The sequence below is a fragment of the Dipodomys ordii genome, unplaced genomic scaffold, assembly GCF_000151885.1.
Source record: "Dipodomys ordii isolate 6190 unplaced genomic scaffold, Dord_2.0 Scaffold87, whole genome shotgun sequence".
Classification (NCBI taxonomy): domain Eukaryota; kingdom Metazoa; phylum Chordata; class Mammalia; order Rodentia; family Heteromyidae; genus Dipodomys; species Dipodomys ordii.
The window spans coordinates 4,209,075-4,229,880 of NW_012267303.1; the positions used below are offsets into that span (position 1 = coordinate 4,209,075).

At 49.9% G+C, this 20,806-nt stretch overlaps 1 protein-coding gene across 1 annotated transcript in view; it reads left to right on the forward strand.

Annotated features, from left to right (window-relative positions):
* Efcab6 (EF-hand calcium binding domain 6) overlaps positions 1-20,806 on the forward strand; it is a 181,939-nt gene that overhangs the window by 98,601 nt on the left and 62,532 nt on the right. The window contains exons 18-22 of the mRNA XM_013025738.1: positions 1,636-1,868; positions 5,324-5,420; positions 6,798-6,916; positions 15,068-15,262; positions 19,778-19,933. Of these exons, the coding sequence (XP_012881192.1) occupies positions 1,636-1,868; positions 5,324-5,420; positions 6,798-6,916; positions 15,068-15,262; positions 19,778-19,933 (800 nt within the window). The remainder of the gene's footprint in view (positions 1-1,635; positions 1,869-5,323; positions 5,421-6,797; positions 6,917-15,067; positions 15,263-19,777; positions 19,934-20,806) is intronic.

Here is a 20,806-nt window from a genome sequence, read left to right on the forward strand (position 1 = left end):
ATAAAGTGAGGCGCCCTCATTGTGGGAAGTGGAAGGCAAGGAAGTGGGGAATGGTTCCAGTGTGTACCCTTGTGAAGATTATACACTAGGAATGAATGGGTCCAACAGTCTCTCACTTACTGTGTCATTGGTCATGCTGAACTGCTGTCACTTGTTTGGTGGTGGTGGTGGTGGTGGTGGTGGTGTATGTGTGTGTGTGTGTGTACTGGGGCTCGAACCCAGGGCCTCTTGTTCTTGCTTAATTTTTTTCCACTCAAGGCTGGTGTTCTACCACTTGAGCCACACCTCCAATTTCAGCTCTTTTTCTGGTTTCTTGGGCATTAGAGTCTCTAGGATTTATCTACCCATGTTGCCTTTCAACTGTGATCCTCAGGTCTCAGCCTCCTGAGTAGCTAGGATTACAGGTCTGAGCCACCAGTGCCTGGCTGGGAAGGGGTGCTTCCCTTGTGCTCTGCAGGGAGCCTGCTGAGGGGAGGGAAGGCACTGGCTCTGAAAGGGGGAGGACCCAGGACTCAGGTGTGTGGTCTGGTAGACTGGTTAGAGTGAGCAGCACTTGCTCAGGTGGGAAAGCCTGGGGTAGAGGTGGACTGGCTGGGGGCCAGGAGTTTTTCTTGGCCTTGCTCAGTTTGACATTCAAGAGATTACACTGCCCGCCTCATTTGGAGATGTGTCTGGAGAGAGTGAGGACTTGGAGCTGGATGGAGCTAGGATTGCCAGCAATGGATGGGCATGTAGCCCTGGAAACCCCTTGGCCAGGGGCCATAGCTCCCGAAGAGGAGGATCACTCAGAGAGGCAGGACTTCCATAGTATTTAGCAGAGTGATTGCACACACGGGTGAATGAATGAATGAATGAGAGGATACAGACTGACCTTTCCACAGTCTCTACGCTTCTCATCAGACCTGAGCCATAGCAGGGCCTTTCTGCGCCCCCTTCCCGTCCCTGTGGCAAGCGCCATGCCTCCAGGATGCCTGTGGATAGGGGCAGCCTCGGTGGGATCCAGGCATTGGTCCTGAAGGGATCAGGGGGCCACACTGGCCATCTCTCCAGCCTGAGTCCCAGGAGGGGTATGATGGGAAAACACAGGAGTTGGTCCAGATAGAGCCTCACATGTGCTGTCTGGCTGTAGGCAAGAGGAACAGGGCAATCTGCATTTTAGAGCACTTAACCCACCAGAGCCCATCTCAGGGCTCTGCCTTGCACTTCTCACAGCGGGCCAAGGACACGTGGAGCCTTTTCTTTGCTATGGTGTTTTACAGTGGGATCCCTGGCCCCAGCAGCACCATGGACAGCGCAAAGGGTTTGCAAGGAGGGATGGCGGGCCAGGTTCCCCTGCTCCACCACCAGGGGAGCCCCGTCCTGCTCCACAAAGCCTGGGGAGCACTAGCCAAGCCCAGCCCCTTCCCTTATCCCTCATGTGGGAAGCACAGATGCCAAACAACTGCCATCTCCAACTCCCCGTGAGCAAGGTTCCCCATTCCCAGGAGAAGCCACCGGGACAAGGAGGCTAAGAGAGCCTCCCAAATGCCCCAAAGCCACAGCCGAGGGGTCCGGCTGGCAGTCCCTGCACACAGGGCTGGACTCGAGTGCCTGTAAATACTGGGAAGGGCTTTGACATGTGCCTTTTGTTTCTAGGATCCCTACTCTGCCTTCTTTAAGATAGACACTGACATGGACGGCATAATCAGCATGCATGATTTTTACAGACTGCTTCTGCAGCTACTGCTCAACATGAAAGACGATGAGTTTGAGCGCTTCCTTGGCCTCCTTGGCTTGAGACTTAGTGTCACTTTAAATTTCCGGGAATTTCGAAACCTCTGTGAGAAGAGACCCCTCAGAACAGATGATGCACCCCAAAGACTCATAAGGTGAGTCTCCTCCCTGAGCGGTTATACCCCCTTGCTTCACAGGGACCTCCTTCTACTGCTGCTCACTACCCATGGCCCCACCCCTGGCCATAAGCAGTCCCCATACTGGGCCAGACAAACCCCTCCCCTTGTGCCCCTGGCCTCTCCTGAAAGTGTGGACCTCCTAAAGGCAGAGCAGCATCCCAGCTACATGGCAGCAGCCACAGGCAGCATGTGTTCCTACACAGGCTAGCCAGTCAGCTTCTCCCTGCCCAGTTGTGATAACTAAAAGTCTTGGTACACCTAAGAGGATGACATCTGAGTATCACAGTTCAAAGACAGTCCAGGCAGACAAATCTGAGACTCTTAACCTCCAGTTAACTAGCAAAAGGCTAGAAGTGGAGCCTTTGGCTCAAGTGGTGGAGTACCAGCTTTGAGTCACAAAGCTAAGCCAAAGTGCAAGGCCTAGCATTGAAGCCCCAGTACCAGTACAAAAAAGAAAAAACAAGTTTTGAAATGCTGAGTAGTGTGCCGACACGTGAGAGGCCTTTCTGGCAGTTATCATAATAGCAGCTCACTGCGGTGCCCAGGCCTGGAGGGGCCTGTGGCCCTGGGGCTTCAGCCTGCCCCAGTAGCCACAGCCCCCAGCAGCGCAGACCTGTGCCAGGCTGTGCCACCTCCTGGCGAGGCCACAGAGCACCCTTCACTCTGGCACTCTAGTTAATCGACCTCTCCAGAATTCATAGATTGTATATTGGTTGCCACTAAAAAAATAAAAGTAAGAAAATGACTTCAATCTCTTGTGAGCAAAACAGTCACATGACAGGAGTTGGACACCTGCATCCCATAGCTCAGGGTCGGAGTTGCTTTAATGTGAGACTTGATTGCTTAGCATTAAGACATAACAAAAAAAATCAAAAGAATTTTCTAGAGGATGTACACAGAATTAACATGGGAAAATTTTCAACCACACAGTGGTCTTCCCTCCTCAGCCTTTCAGTCTGCACCAGATCACCCCCTGGGTAGTGAGGGCTGAGTCTGTGCTGGGCGCTGCCTCAGGATTGGTGGAAGGAGCTCAAGCTGGGCTCCAGGTGTGGGCAGGAGTTGGTGAGGGGCAGGCTGGAGGATAGCTTGTTGAAGGCCAGGGAACAGCATTTGCAGAATCACAGAAGAGCAGACGGGGAGCACACTGAGAGGGTGAGGTGGGCCTGGGGGACACCAGAAGGCCAGGCCTGCCAGTGGGGCAGGCTACTGGGTGCAGGCAAGGAGGCCCTGTACCCTAGGCAGGGGAGTTACATGCCCTGGGGTCTAGAAGGATCTTCAAAGAAGTGGGACTAGAGCTCCTAAGACCCGGCTTAGCCTCAGGCAGTCATGGGGAGACTACCTAAGAGAGCTCTGTGCTGCCTACACCCTGACCACCTTTGAGGGGTGGTGGGCAAGGAAGGGAGCCTCACACTTCCCATCATGCCAATCACCAGGGCTTCCCTTTCTAGAAGCTTCCTTCACCTTTGGCCCCTTACCCTCTCAAGCTACTTTAAATCATCAGAACACATTGGAAAAGTTTATTACTTTGTGGAAGAGAAGATTCTCTGTGTGCGTGCGCATGTACGTATGTGTGTGTGTGTGTGTGTGTGCACATGTGTGCACACATACACGCAGCTACTTGGGCTTGAACTCAGGGTGTTTGCACTCTCATTTGGCTTTTTTTCCCCTCAAGGCTGGTCTTCTACCACTTGAGCCACAGCATTACTTCTGGCTTCTTGTTGGTTGGTTGGAGATAAAGAATCTCCTGGACTTTCTTGGTCAGGCTCTCAAAGTCCAATCCTCAGATCTCTACCTCCTGAGTAGCATGAGTATTGCAGGCGTGAGCCACTGGAAGTGGCTTTGATCTAAATTCTGGTTTACTGTCTATTTCATGGGTCAGCTACTGAGAGAGGGGCACTCCCTGTTTCTTCTCGTCCTGTTGCTTCATGTTTTTCATGTATCATAAAATGCCAGCGTATTAGTTACCCAGTGACTTGTCTTTCTGCTGCTCCTCCTTTATTCCCAAAGTTTCACACTCCCTCCCACCAGCGTTTTCCTTCCCCCAGGAACTTCTGTTAGTACATCTTTGAATCAGTGACATTGTCTCAGTTTGCCTTCATTGAGAGCATGCTTATTTCTCTCACATTCTTAAAAGATTTTGTTTTTACGAAAGATATATGGAGTTTGGAGTTGAGAATTCAAAAGTGGTAAAAGCATGCCATGATCCAATCAACCTTCCAGAAACCTTGGAGTTAGGTAAAACAGAGGGGGTCTGTAGTGCAGAGTTCCAGATTCTTTTCAGCCCTTGAGATTCTGTAACTCTGTAGAGCCCGGTAGGCAGTTGGAGAGAGACATGGCACCAAAAAAGAAGGTGAGGCCAGGTCCAGGTGGTTCAGCTCTGTGGGTAAGCAGCTCACCTTCTAGTGGGGGATGTTTGAGGGCGGGAGGAGACAGGCAGTGACAGGAAGCCATACAGGTGACCCTGGAGGCAGGAGCTCACCAGGCCACAGGTTGTGATGCATGCATTTCCTTGATTGATTGTGTGTGTGTGTGTGTGTGTGTGTGTGTGTGTGTGTGTGTGTATACTGTGATTTGAATGTAGGGCCTCACACTTTTGCTTGATTTTTTTTTTGTTCAAGGCTGTCACTCTACCACTTGAGCCACAGCTCCACTTCCAACTTTTTGCTGGTTAATTGGAGATTAGAGTCTCACAGCCTTTCTTGCCCAGGCTTTTTGAAGCTTGATGTCCAGATCTCAGCCTCCTGAGTAGCTGGGATTACAGGCGTGAGTCAGTAGTACTTGGCTCCTGGTTATCGTGGTAGAGGAACAAGCCAGGCTGTCCAGCGTTCCTGCAGCCCCAGCCTCTGTCGGGTTTCACTGTCACCTGTCTAGGCCCAGGCTTTCTTTGAACATGTTTGTGTTGTCTATCATTTTCTGAGTAAATACAACAAAATTCTTATCATCTTTAAATCCTACAACTAGTCTTTGAGCACCAATCGCAACTAAGCAATGGGTACTAATATGTGCTTTACCATCTACTTGGGTCTGTGTTCTCACCCAACTTGCAAGTTCAGAAATACAGATTTCAGTTGTTTTTCTCCTAAGACCCTTAATGATAAAGTATGTTTCCTGCCTCTGGGAATAAATGAGCCCTGTTTGTTTTGTGTTCTGCAAAAAAGTAAAAAAAAAAATTGAATTGTATTTATCTGAAAATAAACAGGAACTTAAAAGTTTAAGAAGACTTCCCTACCATGCAGCTGGGGAAATAAGACTGTATTTTAAGAATTAAGTTAGACCAGATGTGAAGTAACAGACTTTAATGATATCTTTGAAAGAAACAGGGCGGGGGTGGGGGGGCGGGGAAGAGGAGGATAGGGAAATCTCTTGGGAGATTCATGAGCCCATTAAATATAAGCACAGTTGTTTATTTATTTATTTATTTTTCTTTTAAGAACCAAACAGAAAGCTGCAGATTCAGATCTAGCCTGTGAACAGGCTCATCAGTATCTTGTTGCCAAAGCAAAAAACAGATGGGTAGACTTGTCTAAGGTAAGAAAATTATTATTCCCTTAAAAGGGAATGAAAAGAAACCCATTTCAAGCCTGCTGGATCATCCAGCCTCTGGGACAGCAGACAAGTTTGCTTATCCAATTTGTTGACTCTATGTGTCCTTTAAACACTTCGTCAAACTAAAGTCTCACTTTCAGTTTTTAGAAAGTTAAAGCCATTGCAGCAGTGCACAGAGACATTACTAATGCTTTTTCAAGATTAATAAGGTTTAAAAACTGAAATGAAAAATATGACAAACTAATTTTTCCTATTGGCTTGAACTCAGGGCCTGGATGCTGTCTCTTAACATTTTCCCTCAAGGCTAGTGCTCTACCACTTGAGCTACAGCTCCAATTGTAGTTTTGTTTTGTTTTTCCTGGTTAGTTGGAGGTAAGAGTCTTATGAGCTAGGCATCTGTGGCTCATGCCTGTAATCCTAGCTACTCAGGAGGCTGAGATGTGAGGATCACAGTTCAAAGCCAGCCCAGGCAGGAAAGTCTGTGAGACTCTTATCTCCAGTAAACCACCCAGAAAACCAGAAGTGGTGCTGTAGCGCAAGTGGTAGAGCACTCACCTTGAGCTGAAGAGCTGAGGGATAGCACCAGGCCCAGAGTTCAAGCCCCACGAACAACCCCCCCCCAAAAAAAAAGTCTTATGGACTTTGCCCAGGCTGGCTTGAAACTGTGATCCTCAGACCTCAACCTCCTAAGGAGCTAGGATTACAGGCATGAGCCACTGGCGCCTAATTCTACAAAGCATTTTAAAACTGATGCTTCCACTTAGTTTCATTTGGTCCTTGTTATTCGTTCTTTCCTGGCCTACTCCTACTGTGAGGTTCTGTATATAACTTTTAATCCCTTTAGTTACCTGTCCTGAGGCCTGTGTCCTCTCTCCTCAGTATGGTAGCCTGGCCGTGCTGGCCCACATCAGATAGCCGTGTGCTGGTGCTCTGGTGCTCTGCACAGGCCACTAGGCAGACCCAAATTTTTCTGGCTGCCCTGGAGGTCAAAACGTGTGGTCTGGGCCTGGTCAGTGCATACCGGCGGGGGTGAGCCAGGCATGCCAGTGGGCAGCCTCTTCCCTACCCTCTGCTAGCCTCCCCTTAACTGCAGATTCACACAGGTCCACTTGAGGACGGAGAAAGAGCCGCCTCTGTCTGCAGCACACATGCATGCACATTCACATACACATGCACATGCATGCTCACATGTACACATGCACATGCATGCTCACATGTACACATGCACATATACACTCCAATTAAGTGATGGATAGGAAGACTGGATTTTTCCAGATCTTGACCCCTGATGACACTTATGTGCCCCTTACACATGTAGCATGTGTTACAAGCTCCTAAGCCCACCTTGTACCATTGCAGAACTTTATTGAAACCGACACAGAGGGCAACGGCATTCTTCGGCGGAGGGACATCAAGAATGCCCTGTATGGTTTTGACATCCCCCTCATGCCACGGGAGTTTGAGAGGCTTTGGCATAGGTAAGTGGCATCTGCACTCTTTACTCTGGTTTCCAGGGCTGCTTCCTGAAGCAAATGCTACACAGTCTTTCACTGCAATTCAGGGGAAGTGAGGGCAGGGATTTCTTGTTGATGCATGGTCCTGCGTTCTGTGATTCCCCATGGAAGACAGCTACAGTAGATAGATGGGTGGAAACCAGGCTAGGCCTGCACCACCAGTACTGGGCCTGTGAGGTTTATGGGTCCATAAGCCTTGGACTGAGGGGCCTACTTTCACTGACTTAAAGAAACAAATTACTCTCCCAAACTAAACTCTAACAGGACTTGTTCAGTTGGCAGATGAGAAATGAGCAAAAGAAAAAGTCTTCCCCAGGACTCAAATAGGAGCCGAGGTTGCACAACTTTTATGCCTAAGTCATCTCTGGAATAAAAGAACCAAACCTCAGGCAGCTGGAAGTCTTTTCCTGATGGCCTCTTAAACCAAAAATACAACCTAACTTTCTTTTTTATTTTCTTTCTTTTTTTTTTTTTTTTTCCAGTCCTGGGACTTGAACTCTGGGCCTGGGCACTGTCCCTGAGCCTGTTTTGACTTAAGGCTAGCACCATACCACTTGAGCCACAGCACCACTTCCGGCTTTCTCTGAGTAGTTTAGTGGCAATAAGAGTCTCATGGGCTTTCTTGCCTGGGCTGACTTCCAACCGCAATCCTCAGGTCTCAGCCTTCTGAATGGCTAGGATTGCAGGCGTGAGCCACTGGCACCGGTTTATTTTTACAACTATTTTAGAGTACATGGGAGGGCCGAGCGCATGCGCCCTTCCACACAGGCAGCAGCGTGTGAAAACGCGCGCGCATGCGCCCTCTTCCCACAGGGGGATGACGTGTGAGGACCTCGCGCATGCGTCCTCTTCACACAAGGGGCGACACGTGAGGGCCTCACGTGCATGCGCCCTCCACACAGGGGAAGACAGGAGAGGGCCGCGCACGCATGCGCACAGGCGTGCCTCCACTGGAGGCAGATATTGTGTGCTTAGGGACCCTGCCCGGAATACACATATTTTACCCTGGGTCGAAGACTGCAGCGGTCATACCTGTCCACGGTTGCTTCGCTGGCCTCACACTGTGGATGCTAACTGGTAAAGATCCAAGCTCTGCAGCCAGGAACCTGGGCGTGACTCTCGCCTCCCTGCAGCTGACCTGACCTAGTCCTGTGCCTCTGCCCGGGTGGGCCCACGGTCTCTGACCTTTGCCTTGTACATACATTCAGCAAGCAGTATAAGCCCCCTGGCTGCATGGGGATGTAGAATGAATGCATACCAACCAGGGTGTCCCCCAGTCCCTTCCAGTGGGAAACGGCCTGCGCAGTCCCAAGGGGGCAGCGCAGGCTTCAGCCATCAGTGACAGCAGCTGGGCTTCCAAGGTATGGTCTTCGTGCTTTTATTTTACTTACTTCTTCATATAAAAAAGTGGAGAGACACAGAAGCCCAGAGCACCAAGGCGCCCCACGTGTCAGAGGAGTGACTCTGGAGGCCATGGGGAAGCCTCATCCCGCAGTCTTCCTGCTGCTTGTCCCCGAAGCCCTCCTCCTGGCACCCCCCCACTACATCGCCTCTTCTAGCTGTTCTCTCCTAGCCCCGCCCGCAGTCCCCAGTAAGCTCTGCCAATTATAGCACGGATTATTCTGACTTTATTTCATTAAATGAACTACTTCTAAGGAATATTTTGTACTGTATGTACATTTCAAAAAATCAAATTAAATCTATATTGATTTGGGATTTTGTTAGCTGCTGTCTTTTGTCCCAATTGTTTTATTGTGCTAAAAAGCACATAATACAAAATTTACCATCTTTACTATGTAAGCCTGCAGTTAAGCCGTACAAAATATATTCATAATATCAGGCATCATCTCCATTGTTCTGTTCGTCTTATGAAATTGAAAATATTAGGCTGACTTCTAGGCTGAGTAGTTGGAGTGGCTTCTTGACCAGGTTAACAAGACCAGTATTTCCCTGGCCGCCCCTCCCCCACAGCCTGGTGTAGGACAGGGTGGTGGTACATCAGGTGACAGGTGTGCCACCCTCCATGGCTCAGCCTGCAGGGAGAGGGCAGAGCTCAGAAAGTTCCGCGGTTGGTGGAGCCCCTGGCCTGGCAATGTGGCTGTGGCTCGGCCTGCTTTCTTTTGGCCAGAGCCCAGTCACCTGGCCACACTCACCCACCAATGGCGGTGGCAGGTGCTCCACATAGGTGTCCAGGGGAGAAGGAATGAGGTGGGGCCTTGTCATGGTTTCTGTCTGCCATGTGTAAGGCACCTAGAAAGAGCATGCAGGGCGGTGGGGGGGAGCACACTCCCAGTGTCCAGTGGGACATGAGAAAGCAGATGTCCTTAGCACGTGAGGGCTGAGGCTAGGAGAGGGCTAGGAGGCTGAGCTCAGGCCCAAGAGGCCATGGCTGTGGGGCAGGTGATTCGGCAGAGGAGGGGCTGTGCTGAGATCCTGGAACTGTTCCCCAGATGCCAGGGTCCAAAGGGACCCAAGAGTCGCTTGGTGATGAAGATACCATCTCCAAGCCAGCCAAGTTCATCCTGACCCAGCCAGGAGTGGCAGCCTGTGCCAAGCACAAAGAAGAGCATGGCGTGGTCCTCCCTCACCAGCACCATCATACATTAAGAAGCAAAAAGAAGACCACAGGCGGAGGACCGCTGGGCAGGGGTCCTCTGTAAGGGCCCCCTACTGAGTCCATGACGGTCACTGCTGGACAAAAGACAGGCAGAGGGCACTGGCAGGGAGGAGGCAACACAGTACCACTTGAGAGCTGAACTGATCGTGAAAGCCAAGCACAGTGTGGACCTTTCTTGTTTAGTAGGCAGGCCTGGATTCTAGAAAGTTCCCCTGGCTCTAAGTAGGAGAGGGAGTTGTAGGAGGCAAGCCTACAAGCTTGAACATAAGTGCTAGGCCCTCTGTGGTCTTGGAATGGAAAGCAGTAAGCGCTGAGAGAGACGGCACAGGAGGCTGCCAGCTACTCCTGGGTGCTTCTGGTGCACTGTGCCCAGAGACCAGGTGGCTTCCTGAGGGCCAGGCAGTCCACAGCTCAGGCCACCATGAGTTGCTGCCACCACGGGATGCTGCTCCCATATCTGCCTAGGACACCGGACTCTGCCACAAGGCCTTGGACTGCCACTAACTGTCAAATGGGATAGTGCCAGACACTAAACAAGTATGGAGGGTACCCTGAATAATAATGTGTGGGAAAGCCAGGTGCTGGTGGCTCACCCCTTAATCCTAGCTAGTCAAGAGGCTGAGATCTGCAGATCACAATTCAAAGCCAGCCCAGGAAAGACTGTAAGTCTTTTGTGTGTGTGGGGGGGGGGGGTCCGGTCGTGGGGCCTGAACTCTGGTCCTGGGCGCTGTCCTCAGCTCTTCAGCTCAAGGCTAGTGCTCTACCACTTGACAGCGCCACTTCCGGCTTTTTTTTCTCTTTTTGGTTATATGGTGCTGAGGAATCGAACCCAGGGCCTCATGCATGCAAGGCAAGTGCTCTACCACTGAACTACCCTCCCAGCCCAAGACTTTAAGTCTTTTAATCTCCAATTAACCACCAGAAAACCAGAAGTGTTGCTGTGGCTTAAGTGGTAGAGATAGCCTTGAGCTGAAGAGCTGAAGGAAAGCACCCAGGTTCAGAGTTCAAGCCCCCTGACAAAAAAAAAAAAAAAATTGTGAGAGTGCTCTGATTGTAATGCAGCAGCGCACTTACTTTAGACAGCTCAGAAAAGCACCAAGGAAAGGAAGAGATGACAGTTCTCCATTGGCTGTGACCACTTGGCAGAGACGTAAACAGTAAACAGTTGTGTTTAATGGCGTGTTCTTTCTCTCATCATTATCATAACCCTCCTGGCTCGTTGCCCAGGCAGCGGGGCACTGTGAGGACCGGCCTCCATCCCCGTCATGATGGTCAACACCTCCAGCAGCCCTCACAGGCCAACGGCAGCGCCCAGTGGTGGTGATGGGAATGGTAGCACCTGCTCCCCAGTGTCCCCACAGAGCTGGGGCCAGCGTGGTCCCCTCGGTCAGTTCATTGTCAGAACAAGAAGCACCCTGAACTGGGAAGACAGAAGCAAAGAAGAAAATAACACTCAGTTCTTTTGAAAATGTGAGATTAGAAAACTTGGCAGACTACAGACAAGAAAGAACCTTTCTGCACCCATTATTCTCTCAACATTTATTAAGTGCCTCTGAAGTGAAGTACACTTGTTTCGAGCTTTGGGTTTGTGTGGAGGAGCTTGTCTGTGCTGTGGAAGTGAATTAATAACTCCCAAGTCTCAGGAGATTGGTACACCACTATTTTATTTCCTGTTCACACCCAGACGGTGGCATGTCCACTGGCTCTGTCCAGTGGAGAGTTCCCTCCCAGGTGGGAATTTGGGGATCAGGCTCGCTTCTAGAGGTGACCTTATCATCACAGTTGAGGGGGGGAGAGTATCCACCCAGCAGGCAAGGTTGCACTGCCAGAGGATCACAGCTGGGCTTCCAGAGCCTTCTGTAGCCTGCTGCCCAGGGCTGGTCAAGTCTCCTAGTCCCCCACCCAGCAGTGGTGGAGGGGCCAGCAGATGGGGACAGATGACCGTCAAGTAAGCCTGACTCTGGTGATGAAGTAAAGGCAGACTGGAGCCAGGAGCTGTGAGTCTGTGGTAGAAGAACTCTGGAAAGACTACAGAGCAAGCAACCCTCCTGCCTTCCAGCAACCACTAAGCAGCATCAGTCAGGCTTTCTTTTCTGTACCCAGGCCCTGTGCTCTGCCCTCGTGTTTTAGAGCTGAAAGGTGGCCACTCCCATGTGCTTGTAACCCGATAAACAGGTACACCTCGCCATGTCCAGCAGGAGCTCCGCGCAGCAAGATACTTAGCAGAACCAGAACCTAGTTGTAAGCCCTGAGGAGCCAGGGGTAGGGCTCGGACAGCTGGTGAGAAGAATCCCGTCCCTCAGGGCCCTGCTTCCATGGGAAGAACCTGAGACCACAGCCCGGCTGGACAGGGGGTCCAGGCACAGGGTGTCACCTTGGGCACTGCCCAACTGGAGGCTGTCCTTCACGGTAGCACTCACGCTCAGCACTGGCCAGCCTGGTTTATTCTGGTGGCATTTAGCAGTTCCTAATCTAAAACCAACTCTGTGGAAAGACAGTGAGAGCAATGTGCAATGGAAGCACACTGAAGGGAATCCTCGGCGGGAGCAGCAGTATGGCGGAGCAAGGTTCTGGTATGGAAACATGGTGACGCGCATGTGGTGTTGGTATTCACACAGATGTCTTGCAGTGAGATGTCTTGCACTGTGTCAGGATTGCAGTTCAGAAAGAGACCATGGAAAGCTCCTGGGCACAGAGGACTCAGGATTTGCCATGGGTAGGAAGCAAGGTCAAGACTGAGTGTAGAGAAGCTCCTTGGTGCCCAGCTGGCAAGTATCAGATGCCTGAACCTTTGGTGAGAGAGGCTGGATGTGAATGAACAGGATCTTGGGTGGAGGGAAGTTCACTTTGGAGCTGCATGGTAGGAGGCTCTGGCTCACGAAGAGAGCTTTCCAGAGGCTCATGTGTCAGAAGTGTTTCCTGTGACTCCATCCAAGGGCGGACTGCCAGTCTTAGGGGGATAGAGGAAGGCTGATCTGAAACACAGCTGTCTGAGTCATCAGACCTTCCTCTAACAAGATGGCACCGGGGGGAATTCTTCACATCTCTGGGGGTGTCACCTGTGGGGATGGCCTGGGGATCCTGTCCTTATCTTGCCCTCATCTCTTGGGCTAAATTCCTATGCCCTAAAATTCCTGCAAGAATGGGTGCAGAAGTCCAAGACTTCCTCAGCAGAGCCAAACAATTGATGTAGATATATCCGAATTTGTGTGTACTTCTGAAACACCATGTGTACAATAACCGGGCAGCGTGATCTGATTATATCATAAATTAATGGCCAATGCAGAAATGCAAATGCAAGTTTTTATGGGGCTTCTGTTTATGAGCTCATTTTCCCTGGCACATCTGTTGCTGAGCCATTTTAAAATTCAACCTTTATAGGCAAGTTGATTTTTTTTTAATGTTGCACAAAGGATTATATAATGAAGGGGTGAGGTTATGTAAGCTGAATTAACTCTCTTATTATTCACATTCATAACAATATTTTAGTTGCAGTTGTGCAATCTGGTCTTCTGCGCACTGTGATGAGAAGAACATGTTTATGATCTTTATTAATGAAGTAATTAAGAAGTGCCTTTTCATTCAGTTCAAGCAGCAGGCAGGTGAGGGACACCAGCACACACCGCTGTAGAGCAGCCCCTCCCAGGAGGGCACTGCCATTCCCCGGCCCAGCAGACAGCAGGGCCTACACAGTGTCCCTGCGCGGGGAGAGGAGACATGGGAACTGGGCCAAGGCAGGACGTGGTAGAGACACAGCCACCTCTCACACAAAGTCACAGGATTGAAGCTCCCAGGCAGGCCTTGAACGCATTGGCCCCTCTGTCCTCACAGGCCCTGAGGCACTAAGGAAGGATGGGTCATGAAGTCTAGACCTAGAAGAGGAGTGAGAGGTTTCTGGGGAAGATACAATGCTACCTGAGTCTGTCTGTCTGTCTGGGGGTGGATCATTCCATCCACAGCCCTCTGGTAGAAGCCCTGGCAGCTCTGTGAGGGGGTGTCTCAGCCAGGGTCGGCAGTGTTCTGTCACTGATAAGGCTGGCCTGGGTCTCGATGTCCTGACCCAGGGAGAGATGCACTGCTCTGGTGCCATGGAAGCTCAGGATGTGGCACATGCACACAGACATGCATGCACACACACATATACACACTCACAGGCAGACAGACCACCACTCCAGTATGAATTAAACTGTCCTTCTGCAGCCATCTTACTGACATTTGCAGGACTGCTTCCCAGCCATGGCCACTCATTGTGAAACAAAGTAAAACAACAAAGTGAAAGAAATCACCAGAGGGTCACACCCTCACCCTGGAGCGTTAGAGACAGACCCTGGCCCCTGGCAACAATGGTAGGGGAAGCTGCAGGTCTGTCTGGAACAGGACTGACAGGCCATGGCTTCTACCAGGCCCCTGGCTTTGGGCAGTGGATAGCTTCTGGCTCCCAGTATGCTCTGCAGTTCAGCGCAAGAGACAGACACAGTTGCCTGGACAGCTTGCCTTCCTACCCCCAACCATCACCATTCTACCCCCAGAACTCAGAGAAGCAAATTGCTGACTTTATTGTTAGGGCAAAGAGTGCATGAGTGACCGTGGGACTCTGTCGTCGTCCTGGGAGCTCCCGGCTAGCGGCCAGGAGAGCTGCACAGCTGGCGAGAGCATGGACGCCCAGGGCTGACACCCAGCAGCATCCCTGGAGAGAACCAGGCTCCAAAGATTGCCTGAATATAAATCTTGCTCTGTGTCGCCAAGTTTATCTGGGAAAAAGCCACATCTGCAAATGCCGTTTTAATCGATTAGATGAGAAGCCAAAAGCTTTAAGTGGGAAAAAAAAGCTTTTTTTTAATAAAAGAAAGAAAATTGACAACTTGCCTTAATTTTTTTATTAAAGCAATTCTATGCTATTTGAATAACATTGGGAGATAAAAAATCTCATTATGCCTTTTTTAATGAATTTTAATTCAGAAAAAAATCACAATAATAGGAAATGACATAAAAGGCATATAACAGACTTTTTATCTTGTTTTCTTTCTCGTCTCTCTTGTTGGCTGTGTGTAACTGGCTTCTCTTCAAAGGGAAAATGGGGATTTTTACCATCCTTGAAATCAAGTGGCATTCACTTATTCAAGTTTTAAGATGGAATATGCTTTTTGAAGGGTTTCCTTCTAAGCCTTAGCATAGTTCCTTTTAAACCAGTTGAGTGTATGGAAGGGGGGGGGGGGTTAACTTTGGTTGTGACTGTCCCGCCAGTTACATGTTGTAACTGTGGTAGTGTTCTCTTGGGCTGGATCATGCAGGAGGAAATCTTCCATTTGATTAGAGCAACAGGTTGCCAACTGTGGTGCACCTTTGAGTCCCTGAGAGTCAGAGCAGGTCAAGAGAGAGGCATGAGACTGAACTTCCAGCCACCTTGCCAGGCCCCTGTGTGTAGCAGAGCCCTTGCAGATGTAGCCTGGGCACGCCTTCACAGCTACTAATGAAAGCTTTGCTGTTCTTTCTTAAAGCTATGACACGGAGGGAAGAGGCTACATTACTTACCAAGAGTTTCTACAGAAGTTGGGCATTAGCTTTTTGCCTGCGGTCCACCGGCCCAATAAAGAAGACTATTTCAACTTCATGGGCCACTTCACGAAGCCTCAGCAGCTCCAGGAAGAAATCCAAGAGCTGCATCAGGTCATGGAGAAGACCATGCCTGCCAGGTGGGTTCACGGTCTGGGGACTATGCCTCGATGCGCTGTGTCCATTTACCTGGCAGGAAAAGTTGCTTTAGAATGCTGCCTTTCAACTTGTGTTGGCAAAGTTACCATGAAATTTGTTTCACTCGCTCATTGCCTTCACTTCTAGAAACTGGTATTGAACCAAAAAACTATGTCCTGCCTCACCTGGTCATCACATACCTCTCACAAGGTACAGGTCACTCTTGACAGCGACCCTTTCTGGTTGTGCATCCCACAAGGCCTGGCCCAGCCCACAGGATGTTTGTTGCTTTCCCCAGTGCCAGACACCTGATAGGAACCCTGTAAATATTGATGGATGGGATGGGTGGACTGAATACATGTATGAAGGGCTAGATGAATGGGTAGATGGATGGATAGATGGATGGATGGGTGAATAGATGGAAAGATGGGTGGATGGATAGGTGAGTGGATAGATGGATGGGTGGGTGAGTAGATGGAAGGATGGATGGATGGATGGATGGATGGATGGAAAGATAGATGAATGGGTGGGTAGCTGGATGGATGAATGGGTGAGTAGATGGGTGAATGGGTAAGTAAATAAATGGAAAGATGGATGGGTGGGTGGGTAGATGGATTGATGGATGGGTAGATGGATGGATGGGTGGGTGGGTGAATAGATGGGAAGATGGATGGATAGGTGGGTGGGTGAATGGATGAATATATGGGCAGACAGATGGATAAGAGGATGGATAGATGAACAGATGCTGGGCTAGTGAAGTAAAGTGTGTCTTGAGAGCAAGCCTATGCAGCGATGTGTGCCTGGGAACCCCAGGAAATGTTTGTGGGAAAGGACCAGTGGGTAGGGCAGTATAGGCATCACAGGCAGAATGGCATCCAGTGAATGCATTGTCTGCGAGGACCAGGAGACACTATATAAGAGGCAGCCATTGTATGTGGATGAAGGATGGTACTTGATGGTTTTTCCACGTTGATAACTCCCCCTGTCGTATTTTTAGCACTCATAACACAGGAGACAATTGTGTTGTGGGTGATGTGGCCATAGAATAACTAGACAGGTCAGTCCCACTGCCACCTGCCCACAGGCCCTGCCGCGTGGCTCTGACATGGCTCCTCTTGTGCCCCTATCCCCTGCCCTGTCATTCCAATGGCAGGACTCACTCTGTCCCCAGAGTACCTGAGCAAATGGATGAGTGGCTGTTAAAGAATCCCCAAAGGAAATAACACTAAGGACAAGGAGAAGAGACACAATAATGAAGTAGGGTTTAAGAGGAAAGCCATTGGCATGTACCCTTGAATTATGTCTAAGCTACTGAGTCACAGAGCTGGAGGGAGGGGAATTGAGTTTGTGAAATTCATCGTAAAATGTGTGCCCGATCAGTATAAATCAAATACGCCATAAAACTGATGAAGAAGTGGAATTTATCTTCAGCAGACAGGGCTGGCCTCATTACCCACTCCTGTCTCCAGCTCGTCTCTCCCGTCCGGTGCGGATAATGAGGATCTGTGGGGAGGCCCCCCGCCTCGGCGCTCCCACACAAGGCACGCACGTGTGCCACCAGCTCAGGATTGCAGGGAGCCTGGTGTAGCTGAGGAGCTGTGTGCACTTGTAACTATCAGGCTCAGCTAGTGAACTCACACTGTCACGCCCCGGCTCACTCACCACACAGGGCTGACTTCTGTTTTCCCGAAGGCAGGAGCCCCCCCTCCCCCCCCCCCCCCCCCCCCTGCAGCATGGCTTGTTTGGCAATTCACTGTCAGCAGGGCTTTCAGGGAACCCCACACACCCAAACCAAGGCTCTCTTTCATGTCCCCTACATCCTCAAATGCAGATCCACTGCAAGATGGATGTTATGATGAACTAAGAGATGTCCTTTAAATCTAAGGGAGTTAATTTTATTTATTTACTTGAAAAAATTAGAAAAATCCTTTTCAGACTCTCTTCGCCAGGCCTTTTTTTTCTTTTTCTTTTTGCTAGCATCTGAGTAGAAGATTGAGAATCAGAATAGCCACACAGACCCATTCTAGAATGCACATGGAGAGGGATCGAGAGCAAACCCAACAGAGCTCTGGGGAGGGCAGGCAGTGGCCTCCTCCAGCTCACCATGCAGAGCAGGGCCCCACTGGGCCCGAGCAGCTGTATTGCTCCGTGTGGACCAACACCGTCTCAGGCAGTGCGCTGTAATCCGCGCTCCAGGCCTCATTTACACAGTGCACACATTTCTCTGAAAGGGAAATCATTGCTGCCTCAAAGCCAGCTCAAGAAATGCCAAATGTCTCAATTTTCTAAAACTATGTATCCCCCCCAAATGTGGTTCTCCCCCACACTTTCATTTGCTTTCATTCTGAAGGATTAAGTAGACTGTAACAATCTTGCTGAAAAGCCCAGCAGTGTCTTTTGCAGCCTGTGGCTAGACTGGGGGTGGGATGAAAGGCCATGGTGCTGGGTGAGTGGGTTCTGAACCAGAGGCCACAAGGGAAATGGCCACGTGCACACCACTTCTGTCTGCCCCACCCATCCACGTTCTACTTCATTTTGCCCCTCCTGGGGTTCTAACTCTGCTGTGTCAGTAGGTTGTATTTTCCAGGCAGGCTCCAGGGCTGTCCCTTAGCTACCTGAGGCAGGCACCGGCACAGCTGTAGGGATAAACCTCTAAGTCCATCTTTTCCGAAGAATGGCCCCAGAGCCCACGTGGCATCTGAGCCCTATAGGCAGGTCTTTTCCTCCAAGGGGTGGAGAAGCAGAACTTAGAGAAGGTATACTCAGTCACTGCAGGTCAGAGGTCAAGTGCAAGGCTATTCATTGTTCCCAACCTCTACACAATCTCAGTCCTCCAGCAGAAGTGGAAGAATTTCCCTGAACCAAATCAAGGAGGCTTGAATAGTCGGTAGGAAAATCAACCCCACAGCCAGGAAGCAAGCATGGATCCCCCACACTAGGCAAGACTGCCCTTGGCCCTTGGCCCAGGACTTCCCTGTCCTCTGTCTGCAACGTGGGCTTATGTATTGTTGAAAAGCTCAATCATAGCCAGGTGCTCACGGCTCACACCTGTAATCCTAGCTACTCAGGAGGCTGACATCTGAGGATTGCAGTTCAAAGCCAGCCTGAGCAGGAAAGACCATGAGACTTTCATCTCCAATTAATCAGCAAAAAGCTGGGAGTGAAGCTGTGGTTCAAGTGGTAGAGTGCCAAGCTTGAGCACAAAACCTCAGGGTCGGCACCCAAAGCCCTGGGTTCAGCGCACATACAGAAAGTAGCCTGGCCCCTGCTTTGCCTGCTGGTGCACATAGTGGCAATATACCTGCTCCATGATAAGGCATTCCTGGGTGCTCCTTGACCCCTCCTCTCCTCCACTCCGGATGCCACAGGGCCTGGGCATTGGCTGCTCCCTGGGCCGTGGGATGCTTCAATTCCCAGGCTTTGCTCAGGGGTGTCAGGCCCAGAGAGGCCCACCTGCACCTCCCACGGCCTTACAGGTGTCTGTCTCCTCTGGCTCTTCTCCTTTCCCACTAACATGCGTGCACTGTGTGATTATCTTCTAAGTGTTCTCAATATCTGCCACCTAATATCAGTTCTCCTAGGGGTGCCTGCTTGAGTCCCAGAGCACACAGGACAGGTTCCGCGGAGAACAGGTTTGCTGAGAATGAAGGCGTGGTTCCTCTGCCTGCAATAATAGCTCTTTATTTTAAAAGCCTTGGCTCCATGGGAAGGGAGGGAAAGAGGGAACCCCTTACACTAAACAAAAGGAAAGAAATGTACATAACACCTGATGTGGACAAAATAATTGTATTGTCAAAGCTCATAGAATTCACAACTTTATAGACCATGATAATGACAATTTGCCTTGTAAAGGTTAAAATGTATTTGTGACTTTAACTAAGTATCACTATTCCACATACTGTGAAATATGTGAAATTTATGTAATCACCTAATCTCAATTTAAAAAAAAATTAAAAATTTTAAAAATTTAAAAAAAGAATAAAGTTTGGAACATGCTAAAAAAAATCCTTGGTTCCATTTTTACATTGCCAACTTCAGTAAAAAGACAAGGTTGTAATTTCTCTAATATAATTTTGCTAATAATAAAAATAAGCCGGGCACCAATGGCTCACACCTGTAATCCTAGTTACTCAGGAGGCTGAGATCTGAGGATCACGGTTCAAAGCCAGCCCAGGCAAGAAAGTGCATGAGACGCTTATCTCCAATGAACCACTAAAAAACCAGAAGTGGTACTGTGGCTCTAGTGGTAAGAGCGCTCGCCTTAAGCTGAAGAGCTGAGCGACAGCACCCAGGCCCAGAGTTCAAGCCCCACAAATGACAAATAATAATAACTAATAATGATAGTAATAAGGCATTATAGACATCTTTTCTGGGATACCTCCTCATATAAATGTTTGGCCAAGCCTGAGACTCCTCCAGACTGGTTGTTGGGCCAGCAATGGAGGCCTGACTGCATGTGCTTTGGGGAAGTTGCTAGTTCTCTGAGCTTGGAGTGTCTGAAGCATTTTCTCTTCCAGGGCTAAGCTTATGGACCATTATAAAGAGATCAGCAAGGCTCTCAGCACACAGGACAAAGCCAAAGTGGGCTCTGTGTCCCTCTTCAGGCTGTACAAACTGCTGCAGGACTGCGGCTGCCCCCTGAAGGAAGAGGAGCTCACCCGGCTTATCAGCAGGTTGTCTTGTGTGTGTGCATGCATGTGAATGTGTGCACACATGTGTGTGCATGTGTGCAGTCATGTACGCACGAGTGTGTGTGCCAGTACTGGGGTTTGAACTCAGGACCTCACACTGATATAGTTTTTTTGCTCAATAATAGAGTTGTACCTCTTGAGCCATAGCTCTACTTCTTGCTGGTTATTTTAAGAGTCTCACAGACTTGTATGCCCCAGCTGGCTTTGAACCACGGTCCCTCAGATCTTAGCTTCCAGAATACCTAGGATTACAGGCAGGAACTACCAGTGCCCAGCTTGTTTGTTACTTTTGGGAAAAGCAACTTTTAGGGAAAGTCCATTTCCTCCAAGCCTGGCCTCCTCCTGTCTCCACTCAAGCAGCCTTTGACACCGAGGTGATGCGAACTGCCTCCTGCTGGCCCTGGGGGACCAACACAAAAAGTGCAACTTACCAGTGCCCTGGGGCTGGGTTGGAACTCAGAGCTAGAGTAGAGACCTACAGCGTACAAGGTGCTGGGTTCTATGATATCCTCAACAGGGCGAAAACAAACAAGAAACTAAAACTGCCTATGTGTCCTCTTCCCTGCCCTTGTTTTTACCCCTACAGTGTCTTAACTTCTAGCGCTTTAACTGGCTTTCAGTACCGAATGTCCCCATTTCTTAGTGACAAGCTCATGCTGCTACATTGATTTTTGCTTGCTGACTCCCCTCGAGGAAGAGGTGGCTCTAAGTCCTTTTCTGTCTTCATCCATGCCGGCCTCTGCCCATCCATCAGGTAGAGGATGGTGGTGCTCACCTCCATGAGTGTCTTGTGTCTGAGGAGACCCAGACATCCCATGTCACACCACACACAAGCACAGAGCCATCCTGCTCCCC